The 15,841-nt window shown below is 48.5% G+C and overlaps 1 protein-coding gene across 1 annotated transcript; it reads right to left on the bottom strand.

The window, feature by feature from the left end:
• Positions 1–10,433: 10,433 nt before the first annotated feature.
• LOC122640291 (F-box protein At1g47056-like) lies at positions 10,434–11,792 on the bottom strand. The gene has a single exon (XM_043833443.1). The coding sequence runs from the start codon at positions 11,790–11,792 to the stop codon at positions 10,434–10,436; it is 1,359 nt and encodes a 452-aa protein (XP_043689378.1).
• Between the last annotated feature and the right edge of the window lie 4,049 nt (positions 11,793–15,841).

Here is a 15,841-nt window from a genome sequence, read left to right as displayed (position 1 = left end):
ACAGCCGAGGAGAGTCCGAGAACAAAGGAAAGAGCCGGTTGAAAGGCGAACGCCGAGACAAGGAGAAGGATCTCGTCATACTCCCCGGCGTCAAAGCTCACCTCCCCGAGAAGAACAACAGGGGAGCCCCCTTGGGTCCAACTTCCAGGAGGAAAAAAGAACAAGAAAGGATGGTGAGGACCGAGCTGACCAGAATGGCCGACCACAATGGGAGGATTGACCCTATCGACCCCGGGCCGAGGAGCCGATTGGCCGAGCACCTGAAACCGAGCTGAAAAAGCGGCTACGAGACTTGGCGGAGCAAGTGGAGGGGTTGAAGAAACAAGCGACCCCGGACGCCTACTCTTTGGTCGGGCGTCACCCTTATCCTCCCGAGATCATGACCGTACCGCTACCAAACGGGTTCAAACCTCCCCCGTTCGACCGATATGACGGGACGACCGACCCGACAGATCACATCAACTACTTTAATGCGATGATGACCATGTACGGGGGAACCGAGATCGTTTCTTGCCGAGCCTTCCCTGCATCCCTCAAGGGCGCGACGACCTCATGGTTCTCCTGGTTGCCGCCAAATTCCATAAAAAGCTTCGCTCAACTCTGCCGAGCCTTTGTCACGCGCTTCTAGAGTAGTAAGAAACACAAGAAGACAACGGTCAACCTCCTCAGCATGAAGCGAAGGCCCGATGAGTCGATCCGAGCATTCGTCTCCCGCTTCAACAAGGAATCCTTAGACATCAAGGATTTGGATGAGACCATGGCCCATACAGCTATGAGCAACGGATTGGCCGACATGGACCTTATCAAGGACTTGGCCCGGAAGCCCACAAGAAACCTGGCCGAGCTCTTGGAGAGGTGCAACGAGTTCGTAAATATGGCCAAGGTCCTCCAAGCCCGGAAGGGCAACGAAGGCCGTACCGACAAGAAAAGGCCGACAACAGACGACCGTAGGGAAGACAAAAGGCCCAGGACGGATCGCCGAGCTGACAGGTCAGATTGAGCTCGGAGCCCCGACTACACTCCACTGAATGCCTCGCGCAAGGAGATCTTGATGCAAATACAAGATGGGGGGTACATCCGCCGACCCCGACCGATGCAAGCGGGGTCATCTCGGAATCCCAACAAATACTGTCAGTTCCACAAGGACACCGGTCACGACACCGAGGACTGCTACCAGCTGAAAAGAGAAATCGAAGAGCTGATAAAGGCGGGCCACTTGAAGCGATATGTCAAAGGAGGCTGAGAAGATCGTGGAGGTCGGCGGCCTGAAGGCCGAGATCAAAGAAGAGCCGAGCCTAGGGCCGAAAACAAGCGAGTCGAACGAGATGATGATAAAGTCCGAGCCGATAAGAAAGAGGACGGATCCGGGCCGAGCAGTGACAAGGGAGCTCCCATATACACTATCCTCGGAGGGCCCTGGCAAGAGACTATTCGAAAGGCTAAGGCAAAAGCGCGGTTCATCGGAGTGGCCGAGATGCCCGCCAAGAAACTCAAGCCGGCGGCGACGCTCTCCTTCACCGAAGCCAACCTCGAAGGTATAAGTTTACCTCATGATGATGCTTTAGTGGTGCACGTAGAAATTGCGAACAGACCCGTCCACCGTGTAGTGGTCGATACCGGCGCATCCGTGGACCTTATGTCACTAGAAGCGTACCGACAATTTGGCTTCGGCGACAAAGCGCTCAATCCAGAAGGCACCTCGCTTCACGGGTTCTCGGGAGCTGTCGCGACCATCAAAGGCTTGATCGACCTGCTGGTCACAATTGGGCAAGCTCCATGTCAGGCGACGATCCAAGTCAAATTCATGGTGGTACGGTCGGTAGTGGCTTTCAACGCCATACTCGGCCGTCCTTCATTGACCGCCCTCCAAGCCATCATCTCCCCGACACACTTGAAGATGAAGTTTCCCACCGAGAACGGTGTCGGCGAGGTCCGAGGCGACCAGAAGAAGGCATGGGAGTGCTACGCTACTTTCGTCAAGCAAAACAAGGGTAATGTTCGAGGAATGGCCATGTGCGTCGAGCATCTCCCCGAGGATCAGCGGGATGAGCTTATCGAGAGAAGAGGACGACCCGTGGAAGACCTGACCCCACTTCATCTCAGCGAAGATGACCCAGCCAAGGTGGTCCAGCTCGGATCACTACTAAATGAAGATTAAAGGAATCAGCTCGGAGTTTTCTTAAAAGCGAACGCCGATGTCTTCGCCTGGTCGGCCGCTGACATGTCGGGCATACCCAGACATATAGCTGAGCACCGACTCCATGTAGATCCGGGTCGAAAACCAATCCGGCAGAAGAGAAGGAACTACGCACTTGATCGACAAACTGCAATCAAAGAAGAGGTGGAGATGCTTCGCCGATCAGGATTCATCCAAGAAGAAAAATTCCCGACCTGGTTGGCTAACGTCGTCATGGTCCCTAAACCAAACGGGAAGTGGAGAATGTGTGTCAACTACACCGATCTCAACAAGGCTTGTCCAAAAGATGAGTACCCACTACCTCGGATCGACCTCTTGATCAACGCCACGGCAGGTCACGAGATGCTGAGTTTCATGGACGCGTACTCCGGCTACAACCAAATCATGATGCATGAGGAGGACGAGTCGTACACGGCATTCCGAACTAACCAAGAAAATTTCTGCTACAAGGTCATGCCGTTCGGATTGAAGAATGCCGGAGCAACATACCAGCGCCTCGTGAACTATATATTCCGCGGGCAGATCGGAAGGAACATGGAAGTCTACGTAGACGACATGTTGGTGAAAAGTTTGAAGGCCGAACATCACTTAGCCGACCTGGAAGAAGCCTTTGGCGTATTAAGGAAGAATCAAATGAAGCTAAATCCCGCCAAGTGTGCGTTCGGCGTGACCTCGGGAAAGTTCCTCGGCTTCATGGTCTCTGTCAGAGGCATCGAAGCTAATCCGGCAAAAATTAGAGCCATCCAAGAGATGAGCCCTCCAAGGACGATCCAAGAAGTACAAAGGCTAAATGGACGTGTGGCGGCGCTGGCACGATTCATGTCGAGATCGGGCGACAAGTGCCTACCGTTCTTTAAAGCCCTAAAGAATATCCGGAACCCAAAGGACTTCATTTGGTCGGACGAATGTCAGGAAGCTTTTGAAGAGCTGAAGAAATATTTGGAGAACCCGCCTCTTCTCAGCCGACCCGAACCAAAAGAGGAGCTTCAAGTCTATTTAGCCGCTACTCCCGTAGCGGTCAGTGAGGTGTTGATCAGGGAAGAGAGTCAAACTCAAAAGCCGATATACTACATCAGCCACGTTCTTGTCGATGCCGAGACAAGGTACTCCGGGTTTGAGAAAGTAGCATTCGCTCTTGTTACGGCTGCAAGGAAACTAAGGCCGTACTTCCAAGCTCATCCGATCGCGGTACTGACCGACCAGCCACTCAAGAAGATATTGCACAAACCCGACGTTTCGGGACGGCTGATTACCTGGGCGATTGAGTTAAGTGAATACGATATAAGCTATCGTCCGAGGACGGCGATAAAAGGACAAGCCCTTGCTGACTTCATCGTCGAATGCACGGGGCCCGAACATGAGGTCGGAGAAGAAAAGACAGTCAAAGAGGTCGGGGCTACAGCCGACCCGATTTGGACCATGAATGTCGACGGCTCAAGCAACTCCGGAGGAAGCGGGGCCGGCCTAATACTGTAAGCCCCCGAAGGGTTTCTGATCCAATATGCCCTGAGGTTCAAGTTTCCCGCCTCGAACAACGAGGCTGAGTATGAAGCCCTTCTAGCTGGACTTCGAGTCAGCAAAGCTATGGGCATAAAGCGGTTGAAGGTGCGAGGAGACTTCAACTTGTGGTCAACCAGGTCAACGGAGACTATGAGGCGAAAGACGAAAGGATGATAGCGTACCTGAGCCGAGCCCGAGATCTGATTTCGAGCTCGAGCACTTTGAGATGACTCGAATCTGAGAAAAGAGAATGCCGCGGTGACTCCTTGTCCAGGTTGGCGAGGCCGACCTCCAATATCCGAGCCGGTCAAATACATAGAAATATTGGAGAAGCCCTCCTTACAAGAAGAAAGCGTAAAGCACATTGAAGAGGACGGGCCGACCTGGTTGGACCCCATTGTCAACTACTTGGAGAATAACCTGCTCCCGGGGAACCGAGACGAAGCAAGGAAGGTCAAGATCCGAGCTTCCAAGTACTCGATGAATGACGGAGTGCTCTACAAAAGAGCAATCTCGGCCCCTCTTCTCCGATGCCTGGGACCAAAGGGGGCCGAGTATGCTTTAACCGAGGTGCATGAGGGAATATGCGGGAGTCACATGGGTGGCCGAGCTCTTGCATACAAGATACTTCGGCAAGGATTCTATTGGCCAAGAATGCAAGAAGAGGCCATGAGATACGTGAAGACGTGCGAGAAGTGCCAACTGTTCGCGTAGATCCCAAGCCGACCAACAACAAAGTTGACCTCAATGCTGAGCCCAATCCCATTCACTATGTGGGGAATGGACATTCTCGGAGATTTCACCCCGGCATCAGGAAACAGAAAGTACGTGGTAGTGGCGATCGATTACTTCACCAAGTGGGTCGAGGCCGAGCGCCTTGCCACCATCACTGAGAAGAACATGGAGAAATTCTTCCGAGATAAGGTCATCTACCGGTTCGGGCTACCGAAAATTCTCATCACAGACAATGGCACGCAATTCAATAACCTGGCCTTCCGGGAGTTCTGCGAATACTTTTACATTGACTTTCGACCTATCTCAGTAGCTCATCCGTAAGCAAATGGACAAGTAGAAGTGTCCAACCGAACATTACTCGCCGGCATTAAGAGAAGGTTAGATGAGGCCAAGGGGAGATGGGTAGAAGAACTCCCAAGTGTCCTATGGGCATATCGGACGACAGTAAGAACTCCAACCGGGGAGAGTCCATTTCGCCTCGCTTATGGGACCGAAGCCCTCTCCCCGGTTGAAGTTATGGCCTCATCGTTCCGAGTGCTCAACTTCGATGAGAAGACCTATGAAGATGGGCTGAGAGCCAACCTTGACTTCCTCAATGAAGTCCAAGAAAATGCCCTACTCCGGAACGCGGCGTACCAACAGAAGATGGCAAAGTACTATGACTCCAGAGTAAAAGAGCGGCACTTCCGTCAAGGGGACCTTGTTCTCAGAAAACTCAGTGCATCCCAGCCGAGGCAGCAAGGAAAGTTAGCACCAAATTGGGAAGGCCCGTACATAGTCTCCAAGCAAATTCGCCCTGGCACGTATCGCTTGCAGACTCCGGGGGGCAAGAAGGTACCGAGACCTTGGAACTCGGAAAATTTGAAGAAGTTTTTTCAATAACTGAGCATGCTTGTATTCGGCTTCAGTTCCGACATTTGATTCAATAAAGTCTTTCTCCACCACTTAACGTATTTGCAAGCTCCTAAGTCAAAGTCGTAAGACCGGTCCTCATAGACCTGGCCGACCTCAAAGACCGACCCTCATAGGTCGGCAGCCAAGTCGTAAGACCGGTCCTCATAGACCTGGCCGACCTCAAAGACCGACCCTCATAGGTCGGCATCCAAGTCGTAAGACCGGTCCTCATAGACCTGGCCGACCCCAAAGATCGACCCTCATAGGTCGGCAGCTAAGCCAAGTCGTAAGACCGGTCCTCATAGACCTGGCCGACCTCTCAAGAGCAGACATCCCCCTTCGGCCGAGCCTAACAAAGTTCAAAACTAAGCTAAGGCATTACGCTCGGCCAGGAAGGATGCTCGGCCATGCGTCCGCTTATATGATAGCCTGTCCAATCGGACCGAAGGGAACGGTGAATTAACCAACCAAGGCGAGGATCACATTGACCTCAGGCATGGCATGGCCGAGCCGCTGACCACATGAGGCATGGGTAAAAAAGAGACAAGTTCCTAAGCTCGGCTAGCAAAACGACTCGGCAGTTCGGCCACAAATAGAACAGAGTACACAAGGAAAAGAAGGTTAAGGGCGCCGAGTTAAAATACTTAGACAAATTCTGGCAAAAATAAGTTGTTTCATTCATTATAAACCGACTGATCGGCACGGTTACAAAATGGGCAGTCCGGCCCAAAAAAATAAAAAAATTTACATCTCGGTCTCCTCGGGGTTGGACTTAGAGGCGACCTCGGAAGTGTCCACATCAATAGGCTCGGCAGCAGGGTCTTGTGGTCCAGCTCCTAGAGGGAAGACGTCGGCCGGAGCAGGTGCCTCAAGGGGCAGAGCCTGGGTGACCTCGGCTCCCTCCTCATCTCCCATCTCCCCGGCAAAGGTAGTCGCATCATCATCAAAACCAGAGAGATTGAGATCAGGGTACGCCGCCTTGATCTCGGCCAAAAGCTCAGCTCGGCCTGCCTCAAAACCTTCGGCGTAGGGAGGCTTCCTGATCTCATGGCAGACATCGGCGTACTCCTCCGATTGAAGATAGTCGCTGACTACCTCGCTCCGAGCCGTGGCCAGATCTTCCTTGGCCTTCTCCTTCACCTCGGTAAGCTGAGCCTGCAGAGCCCGGACCTTCTCTCTCTGCCTGACCACCTCGGCCTGAGAGCTCTCCACTTCGGCCTCAGCAGCAGTGAGCTTCTCTTGGGTCTCCCGAGCCTCTGAACGGCATCCTGGGCATCCTGATAACCCTTCTTGCACTGGATGTCCAAAGAATAGTTCTCGATCAGGAGCCGCTCAAAGCGAAGCATGGTCTCCACTGCCTTGGCGAAGCCCTACAAAAAAAGCATGAGAACAAAAATCAAGACAAACTACACAGATCATATCTAATCACAAAAGCCGACAAGAAAACGTACCATGTTGAAATCCTGGAACAGAGTGCAGAGGAGCTCGGGGTCAGACAGCGCCTCGAGCTTCTCCTTGTCGGTTGGAAGCCGACCTGCATCCAGCCATTCTTTGGCGTGCGCGGCCGACGTCAACGCCGAGTCCCCTGGGAAGAGGTGCCAGGTCGGCCTCACTGGAACGTTGCTGGCCGAGGCCCTCCCCAAGACGTATCGGGAGATGTTGGCGGGCGAAGCCACGGGCGGAAGACCACCACTCGTCAGATTAACAGAGAGTTTCGGACGCTTGACGTCTCTCGGCGGGCTCCTCTCGCCTTTTCGGCCTTTCCCCTTTCTCGGAGACCCCGCTGGGGCCGTATTCTTCTCGGCCTCAAGGCCGACCACAGCGTTCGATGGTCCCGACATCACGGCCTTGCCCTTGGGGGCCTTTGAGGACTCGCCCCGGGGCTTCTTCTCGGCATTTTTCTTCCGTCGGTCAGCAAGGGTCTCGGCCCTAAGCCGAGCTGTATCCATTGGGGGAATATGGCCAACCACTGCAAGAGAAATCGAGAACATCAAAAATTAGTCAAAAAAAAAAAAAAGGAAAAGAAAACTAAGTAAAGGGGTCAGCTCAGACAACGGAGACGGGCTCGGCTCGGGCTCCTACCAGCGGTCATATGCCACCTCTGAAGAAACCCCTCGTCCTGAAGCTGGAGGACATCGAAGGGCGGACGCTGGAGGATCAGGTCGAGCGAGGTCATCTCGTTCTCGGTCAAGGGTAGTACCCTATTGACGTAGTTCAAGTTCATCTCCTTCCACTCGGCTCGGAGAGGGCTGTCGGGAATGGAAGCGAAGAAAAAACGAGGCTTCCAATACTTATTGAAGGTCGGCGTGCCGACCAGAAATTTGTGGCCGCACTCTTCCCCGATCGGCGGCAGAAGTAGTACCACCCCTTCTCGGGAGACTTCTTCAAGAAGAAGAGCCGAGAGAAAAGCTCCACGCTCGCACCTCGGCCCATCTCGCAGAACAAGGAGTAGAAGCCGTACACGGCCAGCCAAGAGTTCGGCACCAGCTGACCAGGAGACAGATGGAAGTGGTCCAAGATCTGGTCCACCAGGCTGAGAACGGGGAGCCTGAACGCATACTTGAAGGGCGTCTCGTACAGAGCCACCTCGCCGGGCCTGATGAAGCAGGCCATCTCCCCGGGGTTAGGAACTCGAAGCTGAATGTCCTCGGGGATGGCATAGGTCGTCCTCAGATAGTCGAGGTCGGCCTCCGTGATCGTGCTCGGAATGGTGCTGACACTGCCTTCCTCAGGCTCAGGGGCGTCAGCAGGCGAGCTGACCGAGCCAACCCCCACCTCGGACGAATCTCCCTCACTTGATTCCTCATCGGATGAGGACGACCCAGAGTTCTCGGCTCGGTCTGTGGCTATGGATTGGGCCGCGTGGTCAAACTCCAGGAGTAACGGAGGCTCGACCACCTCGGCCTGACAAAGCTCCACTACATCGGGCTCATCTGAGGTCGAGCCCAACAAGTCTATGGTGGGAGAACGAGCAGGGAGCTCTCGGCTCGGACTCGCGCCCTCTGTCGCCCTGGCGAGCAGCTCGCCCATGGGACTACTACCAACTAACATACTGGGCGGAGAAGACTTACTGGTTGAAGAAGAGCTGAGCGCGAACGAAGCAACGGCCGAGTCGATCGCGAGCAAGTAAACGCCGAGATCTACCGAGCTGAAGGATCTAAGCTTGCCGAGAAGTCAATAACTTAAAGCAGTGAAGAATGAATAGTTAGGAGTCGCCTATTTATAATCCTTGGGTTTTACTGATCCAACGGCCGACCAGAGCTCAGCATGATCCAACGGCCCAGATCAAAGGACATTTTGAATTCCCGAGCCTACCATAATGACTCTGCTGACGTGGCACTGACACCCAACCGTTAGGTGGTGCAACGTCAAATCCGCAGCAATAAATAAGCTCGGCTCAATCGCAAGAATCTTCCAGATAAACGACCAGGAAACTTCACTCATCAGTGCTGAGCCGACCCCTGATGAGTGGGGGGCCTGTGATGAGGCATAAAACACCCCGCCTGTCAGAGGCTGCCACATGGCCGACCCGACCGCTGGCCAGGAACCGATTTGGGCCGACCCCATCTCCGATAAGTCACCCGACAAGGCCAGACTCGAGCGAGCTAGCCGGTGGTTGAGGCCGAGCCCATACAGGTCAGCCATAGACTCCTAGCAGAGCTCATGGCCGAGACCAACCTCTCGGGCCGAGCTCCCTTGCCGACCTCCTCTGCCGACCCCCCGAGCCGACCTCCGAGGCCGAGCCCTCCTCCATTGAGGCTCCCATAGCACCCCACCGGGGATCTCCGGGCCACGTCAACACATCCCGAGAATCATGGGATAGGGATCGAGCCACGATCCCCGCGCATCACAGAATCGCACTCTACATGGACTCTTACTTTAATAAGAGTCCGACCCCGAAAATAACTCTCCACTCCGCTCTACGCGAGAGAACCTTCCGAAAGAAAGACTCCTACCATACTAGGACTCTGCCAACCGTCTCGTCTCCTCCTCACTCTATAAATACTCAGGTATGGAGCACCATTCATGACCTTGCTTTTGACTACGCAGTTACGCTGTCGCGTTGGAGACCTGACTTGAGCATCGGAGAGTCCTAGACAGGAGCCACACCGGCCCTCTTGTGCTCATTGTTTGGTTTTTGCAGGCTCATCCGCGAGCGAACCAAGCACCGGAGGTTTTCACACGCAACAGCGCTGTTACTACCGATCATGTACCAAGAATACCACACCAACAACACTAAGGCATAAGATAAGAGAGATATATTTCGAATAATATGGAAGACAATGAGAGAGATGTAGAAAGTGAGATACCTGATGTAGAGAAGAATGAAAGCCAAGGCATATAAGGATATAACAAAACAAGTCAACTAAATAGAATATGATATCCATTGAGGCAATTAGAAGAATACCGTTGCCAAAAACATCAACCTGGTCGACTTGGGAAATTTTTGAAAGGTCAATCTAGTCGTTCATGGATTTCTTCTTTTCTTTGAGCATATAACTCAAAGTTCTCAAGGATTGAAGGAAACACTACGACATTATTCAAACATTGAAATTTGAACAAAAACCCTAGACCCCTATACCTTAATAGTAGTTTGAAAGTAAAGTCCTACCATTGTTTATGGCTAACAGTCCCTCATCTTTTTATTTTTGTTCTTCATATTTCTGCAGTTTTGGTTTCACTTCTAGTTAGGCAGTCAAGAGCAGGGTCTGAAATTGTCCTGCATCATTCTATTTTAGCAAGATGTAAGCACCTCATGATGAACAACATAGTCATGCCACCTCAAACGAAGTTCTCGTAACTTATCATGTATCGGAACTATTCTCAAATCAGCTCTAGCCTCTAATATGTGATCACTCTTTACTTTATCCTTCCTAGTTTTGTTATTGATCCATCTCAACATCTTCATCTCGACCTCACTGACCTTATTTATATGATAAAATCGACAGTAACTCAAAAATCATAAAAAGAACATGTTTTTTTTCCTATAATTATATATATAAACATGGTAAGTTGAATCCAAATTAGACCAAATAAGTAAGTAAGAGAAAATCAAAATAAACCCAGACCAAACCCACCGATTGACAGTCCTATCAGGTAAGGTATATCAGGGACGAAGCGATTGAGTTTTGAAATAAAGCTTGACATTGGCCCAAAACGGACACGGATCGCTCTCGCGATTGAACAAATTGACAGCCAATGAACCCCGAGCTGCCTTCAACTGATCCGTGCCATCACGAGTTAGACTATGGCAATGCCACATCGTCACCTTGACCAGATTAGGGCAGCCACCAGAAAGCGCTTCCAGCCCATCATCGGTGATACGGCAGCCCATGATACAGAGATTCTTCAATGCGATGCATTTAGCAGCAATGCACGAAATCTCGGCGTCACCAAACGTGGCACACCAACATAGTGCTAAGCGCTCCAAATTCTGGCAATTGGCAGCGAGCAGACCCAAGCTCAAAGAAGTAGGATTGGCACCAAAGATAATCAATTCCTCAAGGTCATGGCACCGTTTGGCAATGGCAGTAAGGCCCCCGTCACCTATACCATATCTGGCCCTCCAGCTATGGAGGTGGAGTTCCCTTAGGAGCTTGCAGTGATCAGCGATGGACACAAGCCCCGCATTCGTGCAATTGGTAGTCTCGACAAGGTGCAAGATCTCCAAATCCAAGCAATTAGAGATAGAGACAAGGGCGGCATCGCTTATTGGGATTGTCTCCAGATGGATCTCAACCAGACCGGTGACTCGTTCCACTATGGCTTCGAAGAGCTTATCCCAATCCCCAGAGCAGCGGGAGATCTTCAAGGTCCTGAGATTTTGGGCGCCGACAATCAGCGGTCCGAAGCACTGGCCGTTATAAAGTTGCTCCTTTATGCAGATGGTCTTAAGAGAGTAAGCAGCGACACCTGGTCCGATAGGCATGGTAGCACAACTGTCAGTAAGGCCGCCAAGACACTCGACGGAGAGCTCTTCGAGGGAGGAACAGTGATCGAGGACAGCGTTCATGCCCTTAGCACCAAAGTTGCAGAAACCGCAATAAAGCTCTTTTAAACCCTTGCAGTTGACGGCGAAAGAGGCCATGCCTGCATCAGTCAACTCCGTGCAAGCATGGAGGTTGAGGCGAGTGAGGTTACGGCAGTGGATAGAAATGAGAACAAGAGCATCGTCGCCGATGAGGACGGATCGGCATGGGGTGCCGGATTTTAGGGCAAGTGTGGTGACGGCATCGAATCGAGTGAACAGAGAGGGGATGTCGGGGAGGAGAACGGATTTGGCCTCGAGGGAGATGCGATGTCGGCTCTGACCCTCGACGCGGAGCCAACGGCGACAGACAAGAGAGCAGCTTTCACGGTCGAGGAAGCCCAGGAAGTTGAATATGTACCGCAGGCACTCGTCGGGAAGGTCGGACGAGTGCAGACGAGAGAGCAACCGATGCGTCATTGTGTTCTTTTTCTCCATGTTTCAACTGCTCTGTTTTCCTCGATTGTGGGTATTACGAGTGTGATTGCTGTTCTCTGCTTATCGATCTTCCCTAATTTATAAAGGAAGAAGCGATTCTAGCCTAATTGTACATCATCTAGGACTCTACCTTTTCTTTTCTTTTTTGTTTCTTTGGGCTCTTTACAAATACCCCTCTGAAAATGCTCATTTGTCTAATTACCCCCCACAACTTTTCAAATTGCATACTTCTCCTTACTTTCAAAGCAGTGTAGCATTTTGGTCCAAAGCGTTTATTTTGGATGTTATGTTAGTCTAAGAGAATCTAATGACTAAAATGCCCTTCTGATAAAAACTCATCAAAATTAAAGAATACAATGACCAAATTATCCTCATTTTCCCAAATAATTTAGGGTTTGAAATTGAAAATTTTTTCCCCAGATCGGTTAGGGTTTAAGGAAAACACAATTGGAACTTAAAAAAATTTTCCCCATATTGAAAGAGGGGAAATTTAGTAAGAACCTATTATCATATTCCTTCAATCTGTTCTTGCTATGAAATTGATGGTTGGGTGAAGAAAGTCGATGTGAAGTCTTCAATCCCAAATTTCAAATATCTACTCCAGGAAATTCGTTTCATCCACCAAAAACGTTTCGATAAAAAATGAAACAACTAGTCTTGGGTAGTTTTTCTATAAGTATTTCAACTCCTAAACTGAATTTCATTTCACAAATGAGCGAATTAAAGAGTTGAAGAGGTTCTAGGTAGCTTCCTGTTTTTTTGTATATTTATTTTTTTTCTTTTTCTTCTTTAAATATAATTTACTTATCCAAAAAAGACATTAAAGAGTTGAAGAAAATAACAGGTGGTGTCGGCTATATATTGTCTGTCACTCTATCCCATCATCGACTAGCGGCTAACGATTCCATCTAATCTACCCTTTAGAGATAAAAATGCATACAAGGTTGAATGCAAAGCATCTGAAATTGAGACAGTAAAGGGTTTCTTAGATTGGAAAAATGGAGGCTAGTTCCCAATAGGGGTGTAAGTTTGGCCCTGTTGGCTCGAACCCGCCCTGAGTCCGAATAGGGCCTGGGCTGAAATATTTGGCCCTGAGGGCAGGTCAGGGTTGAAAATTTCTGGTCTTGAATCAGGGTCGGGTCGGGTTAGGGTTGAGGCCTCGAGCTAAGCTTGGCCCGGCCCAGCCCAACCCGACCCTGGATTTTTTTTTTTTTTTTTTTTGTGTGAAAGAAGAGAAAATTTATAAAATTAAAAAGGGGGCAAACTAGTACATTGTTGAGTCATACAAGGGACGTTCTGATTCGCAGCTACAAGTGCCTTGGATTTCAGCCAATTTAATAACCAGAACAGCAGTCATGGATGCGTTCTCTCTAAAAACGAAGGGGAATTTGCAGAACTTTTATTAATGGGAGAAGATTCTCATAGACTCTAGGGGAGTCGTCGATGGCACGTGCCACTCACTTGTTTGCTTTCGATCTACGAACCCGGTCTACTCTCATATCAAAGGCGGTTAGCATTCTTTTCCCTATTATAAAAATTGGGAAGGGTTTTGAACGACAACAATGTAACAAGGAATCTGCACACTACAACCAACGACGGAATATTGGAATTTTTTTCCTCTCAGGTTCGCTGCCCATTACGATTGACCGGTTCCTCTCATTAGGAGGCAAAAATGACAACTTAACCTTACTCGGGCAGTGCATTTGGGCAGGGGTTAGGTCATCATTTTCGTCCCCTATAAGAGGAATCGTACAACTGTACCGAGCAGGGAACCTGAAAAGATAATGATCCGGAAATATTAGTATCATTCATATTAGGTTTACATGTGGCACACATGGTTAGAATATGAGAGAGAAATGTCAGTTTGGGTCCCACTATTTAGTATGTGACGAAGGTGCAAAAGTAATGTAGTAGTCTATGTCTGAAATAATGTTGTAATGCACTATGTAAATGAAATAAGGAGAAAGGATAGGTACATTAAAAGTATACGATATACCATATGTTAGCACCCTATGTTTCTATCTCTCTCTTCCTTCTACCCTTTGAAATGAATCCTTTACCCATCAAAGGGAGGAAGAGAGAGATACATACATAGGGTGTTAGCATATGGTATACCGCTAGCATACCCAACCTTTTTCCAGTGAAATAATTATCTGAAGTATCGTTTTTGATGAAAAAAAAATGAAAGATCTCATGCTCAATTTATGAATATAATAATATTTAAAAAATATATTTTTAAGAAAATTGGTTTATTACTAGGCTTGGCAACACAGCCCACCCAATTAGCCTCATGGCATGTGACACGTCAATTTTTCAACCATGTGTATAAGAAGGGTTTATGTTGCTGTTGAGTTCGAATCCTCTCCAGTGCGCCAGTGAGTGCAGCATGCATCGGACAGCTGGAGCTGTCTTACATGCACCCCAAGGACAACTCCAGTCATCTGATGCACGTTGGAGAGGATTTTCTTGTTGTTCCTACAATAATTCTCTCCTTGTGGCCATTCTCCTATTGCGTACTCAAATATTTTATGTTGAATCAAACAGAGCCTTAAGATAGAATGAGTTAAAAAAATTATGGATCGAAGGTTAAGTTTTACATAGACCTAAAAAATAAAAATAAAATTGTTCAGAGAAAATTGGCTTTTGCAAGTGATTTTACAACAAAGTAGGCAAGGCTTATTGATGCTTAAAATTCATATTTATTATACAAACATGCATGTGCATGCAATTATATCCTACTAGAAAATGTCTATAAAAAATGCACTATGGGACCATTATAAAATACTTTTTATGGAAAAAAGAACTCTGTCCGGGAGTATGGCCTACATCAGTATCTCTGTTCCCCATATGAAAAGATAGCTCTGCCCCCTTGTTTTAAGGAGGAGAAAGATAGACAAATGGGAGTGCTTGCGTAAGCCATACTCCTGGACAGAAAACTGCTTCCCTTAATTCTTGACTGATCAATTATTTTATTCTCTAAGAATTATTCTTTGTATCAATTATGGTTGAGGGTTTCCCATGTTGCTAGTGTGGGAAGGAATTTAAATGCTACCACCATTTAAAGGTCTGAAAAAAGATATCAATTTATGTAAACTTACATTTTCAAAATAGATAAAATAAAAATAAAACAAAAAACATGTGTGAAACCCTCATTTTTTATGATAGAATGTAGAAAGAATTCGCAGACAGATCTTTTCACCTTCAGTTATTTATGATGCATTTACTTTATTGTGGGAATGTTCCAATAATATTTGCTTTTTTGAATTGTCTTCCTTAATATTTTGAGGGAGTATTCTTTGTGGGGACTGTTGGTTGAGATTGCACTCCTCCCACAAAGAATATTATCATCTTATTTTATTCCCTTTTGTTTTTTTCTATTTAATGTGCTACAATATTTGACAATATTCAAACTTTGTAGATATATTATTTTTAGGGTTGGGGTTTTCTGGTCTGTCCACCCCATATAAGAATCTTTTGAGGGGTATTTTTTGGACCATTGGATCTTAACACATAAATCTTATGTGTTGATTCTATAATCCCATACGGCCATATCGCATCAACAAATCTTGTTCGTTCTTTAGATTCCATAATCCCAAACGGCCATGTATGACGTACGTCACTTCGTTCAAGGCAAAATACAATCTCAAAATACACTTTCCTCCCTCCTTTCCCGTCATTTGATTTGTTCTAAGCAAAGGCTGCACCTCCACTCCCAAACCCCAATCTCTATCCATTCTCCTCTCTGTCTTCTCTTACCCTTACAAAAAAAACACAATCTTTGCTTTCTTCAGAATGGAGAGGTGTTTAATTCAGTGAGTATGAAGTTCAATCAAATATGGTAGCAGTTCACGAAGGCTTATTTTTGAGTTTCCGCGGCACTGTGAAAGCTGCTCACATTTTTGCCTGGACCAGTCAGATCATAGTGCCAGGGTGCATGGTAGCAATTCCCTAGTGTTCCCCCCTGACCTACACTTCACACGGGTTCTTCTTCCCTCGCTTGTGACTCAGAAACACAAGCCGAGTTGCCAGAGGTAATCCAACATGAGATT

This window comes from Telopea speciosissima, chromosome 9 (genome assembly GCF_018873765.1).
Source record: "Telopea speciosissima isolate NSW1024214 ecotype Mountain lineage chromosome 9, Tspe_v1, whole genome shotgun sequence".
Classification (NCBI taxonomy): Eukaryota; Viridiplantae; Streptophyta; class Magnoliopsida; order Proteales; family Proteaceae; genus Telopea; species Telopea speciosissima.
This window is presented reverse-complemented; position numbering and strand designations above follow the sequence as displayed.

Excerpts from the sequence above, each read along its gene's own strand:
- LOC122640291 (XM_043833443.1), bottom strand. The coding sequence starts at position 11,792 with ATGGAGAAAAAGAACACAATGACGCATCGGTTGCTCTCTCGTCTGCAC.